Source organism: Tupaia chinensis, unplaced genomic scaffold, assembly GCF_000334495.1.
Source record: "Tupaia chinensis unplaced genomic scaffold, TupChi_1.0 Scaffold142100_1, whole genome shotgun sequence".
Taxonomy (NCBI): Eukaryota; Metazoa; Chordata; class Mammalia; order Scandentia; family Tupaiidae; genus Tupaia; species Tupaia belangeri.
Genome location: NW_006201951.1, coordinates 679,518 through 683,337, shown reverse-complemented (window position 1 = coordinate 683,337; position 3,820 = coordinate 679,518). Strand labels below are relative to the sequence as shown.

At 60.7% G+C, this 3,820-nt stretch overlaps 1 protein-coding gene across 8 annotated transcripts in view; it reads left to right on the top strand.

The window, feature by feature from the left end:
- The first annotated feature begins 35 nt into the window (after nucleotides 1-35).
- NDOR1 (NADPH dependent diflavin oxidoreductase 1) overlaps nucleotides 36-3,820 on the top strand; it is a 7,616-nt gene continuing 3,831 nt past the window's right edge. For 4 of the 8 annotated variants that reach the window (XM_027766264.1, XM_027766263.1, XM_027766266.1 and 1 more), the window contains exons 1-3: nucleotides 36-247; nucleotides 336-413; nucleotides 719-1,051. In XM_027766264.1, coding sequence (XP_027622065.1) covers nucleotides 113-247; nucleotides 336-413; nucleotides 719-1,051 — 546 coding nt within the window. In that variant the 5' untranslated portion in view covers nucleotides 36-112. The remainder of the gene's footprint in view (nucleotides 248-335; nucleotides 414-718; nucleotides 1,052-3,820) is intronic. The other 4 variants (XM_006163313.3, XM_014582063.2, XM_006163312.3 and 1 more) reach the window with 2 other exon arrangements.

Here is a 3,820-nt window from a genome sequence, read left to right as displayed (position 1 = left end):
GGGGCCGGCCCGAGTCCTTCACTTCCGGTCGACGACGGAAGGCGGAGGGCAGGCGGAAGTCGGCGCGGTCCTTGCTGCCCGGCAGGCGGGAGTCGTCCTCGCGAGCGCCCCGATGCCGAGCCCGCAGCTCCTGGTGCTCTTCGGCAGCCAGACGGGCACGGCCGAGGATGTGGCGGAGAGGCTGGGCCGTGAGGCCCGGCGCCGGCACTTCGGCTGCCGCGTGCTGGCCCTGGACGCGTACCCGGTGGTGAGGACCCGAGGGCCTTCGCGGGCGGCGCGCTTCGGGCAGAGGGCCGGGCTTCGCCCGGGGCTGACGTGCGTGTCTTTCTGTGGAGGTCGATCTGATTAAGGAGCCCCTGGTAGTGTTTGTCTGCGCGACTACAGGCCAAGGAGACGCCCCTGACAACATGAAGGTAAGGCCGCCCGGTGGCCTCAGACCCTGCCCTCCGCCCGCCCGCCGCTTCCGCCGCCTGCGGGGCTGAGAAGCACGTGTGTCCGGTGCGCGTAGGGGTGAACTGGAGAGGGTAGTTTTGGCTGGGACTGGGCATTCTGGTTGTCCTCCCTAATAAACTTTTCACAGCCACCAAGTGTCCTTGTTCTCCGTTTCAACCTCTCGTATTTTTCAGGGCTGTGTTGCGAATTAATTGGGTCTGCACCTTGTATGTATCGCTAGAGGCCTTTGGGGACCATTCTTTAATTACTTGAACGTTTTTTCAAGTGCCCGTTACGTTTCTGGGCATCCAGCCGGCAACACAGTACCAGTTTCTCGACCGGAGGTCACGCTGTGGCAGCAGCAGCAGGGGCGGGAGTGGCTCAGGCCCAGCCGGCCGCCTGGGGGTTCAGCCCAGTTCCCTGGAAGGGGAAACCGCCCAGTCCTGAAGGGCGGTGGAAGCCGCAGCAGCTGTGCAGGCGGACTGGAAAGCAGTTCAGGACCTCCAAGACAAGGAAGCGTCGGAGAGAGCGAAGAGAGGCCGGGCAGGAAGCCGGCCTGTCCACAAAGCCCAGAGCCACAGCGTGGCAGGAGGAGACACTGGCACAAAGAGTCACTCAGGTCCACCATTGCCTACAGCGGGGGGATGGAGGGACAGGTGGACAGCAGTGCCAGGCCGGGAGGTGCCGGAGGTCTGAGCAGATGGGGCAGAAGTCTGGCTCACACCCAGAGATGTTCAGATGGGAGAGCCGCCAGGACGCGGCCTCGGCCGGCCCTGAGCAGGAGAGGGCTGCATCTGGACGAGGCTGTGGGCTCTGGCAGCACAGGGAGGTGGTCCAGCCACAGGGATAGGGAATTCAGAAGGAGCAGGTGTGCAGGGCTCAGCACAGACGGCCCCGAGGACGGCTCTGGGGCCGACATAGCTGTTGAGATGGCCACAGTGTGAGAAACGGAGGTACTTCCCCCAGACAGGCCTTCCTGAATGCTAAGGGTGGGAGGGCAGGCGAGTGGGTGTCCCCTTCAAAGCTGCACAGAAGGCAGATAAGAGGAGGCCTTGGTGGCGCCCAGGGGAGTTAGCAGCAAGGAATGGAGTGGTTTCAGTGGTTCTTGGGGGAGAGAATCCAAACCTCGGGAGATGAGTGAGCCAGCGAGAGAACCTGTAAGAATGTCTCAACTCATGGGGCAGCAGGTGACGTGGTGGTTAAGGATGTTGGACTCCCACGTGGCCAACCGCTGTTCAAGTCCCAGACCTGGTGGCTTGCTTTCTCACTTTTTTCCTCTCTCTCTCCCCTTCCCCCCTCCCTCTTTCCTCCAGTCAAATTAAAATAGATAAATAAAGATAAATGAAATAATTATTTTTAAAAAATTTTAAAAAGAGTATCTCAGCACTGACCAGGAAAATGCTCTGGCTGTGAGAGGCTAGAGATTTAGAAGGCCTTTGTAAGGTGGCGACTCAGGCATGTTTAGATGGTGCTAGGGGAGACAGCAAAGGCTGAAGGGTGGGGACAGTCAGGGTCTCCCCTGTCGGGGCAGAGAGGAGGTGAATGACAGGGTGGGAGGCTGTAGGTGTGGTACGGGGTCAGGGTTAGACCCTTCCCTCAGTCTGCGCTGGGCTGGCCGTCGCCACCGGAGGCACCAAGGTGATGGTGATTGTGGCAGGTCTCAGGTGGGCAGTCAGGGAGCAGTGCCCGGGGCAGGAGCTGCCTTGGGGGAAATAGAGAGGCTCCTTTGAGAGGCCACAGCCCTAGAGCCCAGGGTGGGCAGGGCTCCTCGGTGGCTGCCTAGGCACTGAGCAGCGAGCCCGGGGCTCCTTCCTGCGGTCCTCTGAAAACACTGCAGCTGAGGCCTGTGCTCCCAGCCCGTGGACAGGGAAGGCCTCCCGAAAGACAGCCATCTCCTGGGCCTGCAAGCCTCTCGCTGCTCCAGCGCCGTCGCCACAGAACCACGCGCTCCGGGGAGGACCCCAGTGCCAGGCACAGGCCAGGAGACAGCCGGGACTCGGAGGCAGAGAGGGGCAGAGGCTGGGCGTGGCTGTGGTGCCTATGTGACAAGGCCAGCAGAACAGGACTGAGCTGGAGTCATGGAGAGATCATTCAAGGATGCCAGAAGAGTTTAAAAGATCAGAAGATAAACTTGAGACGCTTTCCCAGAAAAGTGGAATGAGAAACAAAGTGGAAAATAGAAAAAAAGATTGTCTAAACGCAAGTTGTCTTGCGGCCTTAGAGCAGGAGGAGGGTCCCTAGGGAAGCAACAGGCCCAGGACTGAAGGGCCTCTGCCATGGCCAGCCGAGCCACCGTGCTGGGGATGGGTTCCTGCCTGGCAGGGGCTCCCGCCGGGGATGGCGCTGTGCGTTTGAGCTGTTGGAGACAGTATGCTGGTGGCCGTAGAGCCAGAGCAGAGCGTCGAGGGCCAGTGGGGACAGCTGTTCGGCTCCCTCAGCTCACCCCTCCTACCAGGATGAGAAAGAGCCCCTCTGGCTCTGCTCACAGCTGGGGCTTTCCCGGAGACACCTCTCCCCGCCAGCTACCAGTGGGGACTCAGGGCCCTGTCGCTGCCTCTGTGCCCGTCTGCAGAAAGGGGAGGTGACACGGGAGGGCAGGCCATGCAATGGGGGCTTCTGATCTTGGCTCTGGGCCCTCCCAGCAGGGAAGGAGTGGGTTGGCCACACTGAGAACACAGAGGCTAGGCGAGGCTCCCTGCCAGGGTGGGGGCGCAGTCTGCTCGTGGGGCCAGAAGCACTTTCCTTCAGAATTTTGTGTTTCTCCACATTGTACCAAAATGAAAAGTCTTGGCCCATGGTCTGTGGTTGGGACAGCTGGGCCCTATATGGCCCACTGCTTGGTTTAGACCCTAAGCCCGGCAGATTGGGAAATACCCTGGGCGCACGGGCAAGCTGGCCCAGACCCCAGAGGGCAGAAGGGAGGAGGGGTTGCAGGACCATGCCCCCTGGGTGCTTTTTTTTTTTTTTTTTGGAGAGATTTTCACTGTAGGGCGCGTGCGCTCGCCAGACAGACAGAGAGAGACATAGAGACAGAAAGCGAGAAATCACCCCCCAGGGGGGATGGTCACGCCGCAATCCCTTCTCCTCCATTCCCCTCTCGGGATCTTGGGCACGCACGCACACGCGCCCGGCGTGAGTTTTAAGCCACCGGGTCCGGGACACGAACCGCGGTCGACTACGTGGGAGTCCAGCGACATAGCCATTACGCTAACTGCTGGTTCCCTCCCCCTGGGTGCTTTTTCTCCCCACCCTGGCAAACTAAAAAACAAAACCTTGTCCTATCTGAATAACATAAAGCCCTGGGAAGGGCTGGGACCCACCAGCGTTCAGGCCTGGAGCTGCCAGCTGCCTCTTCCTGCTGCCAGAAGTGGGTCCGAGGGACCCACCC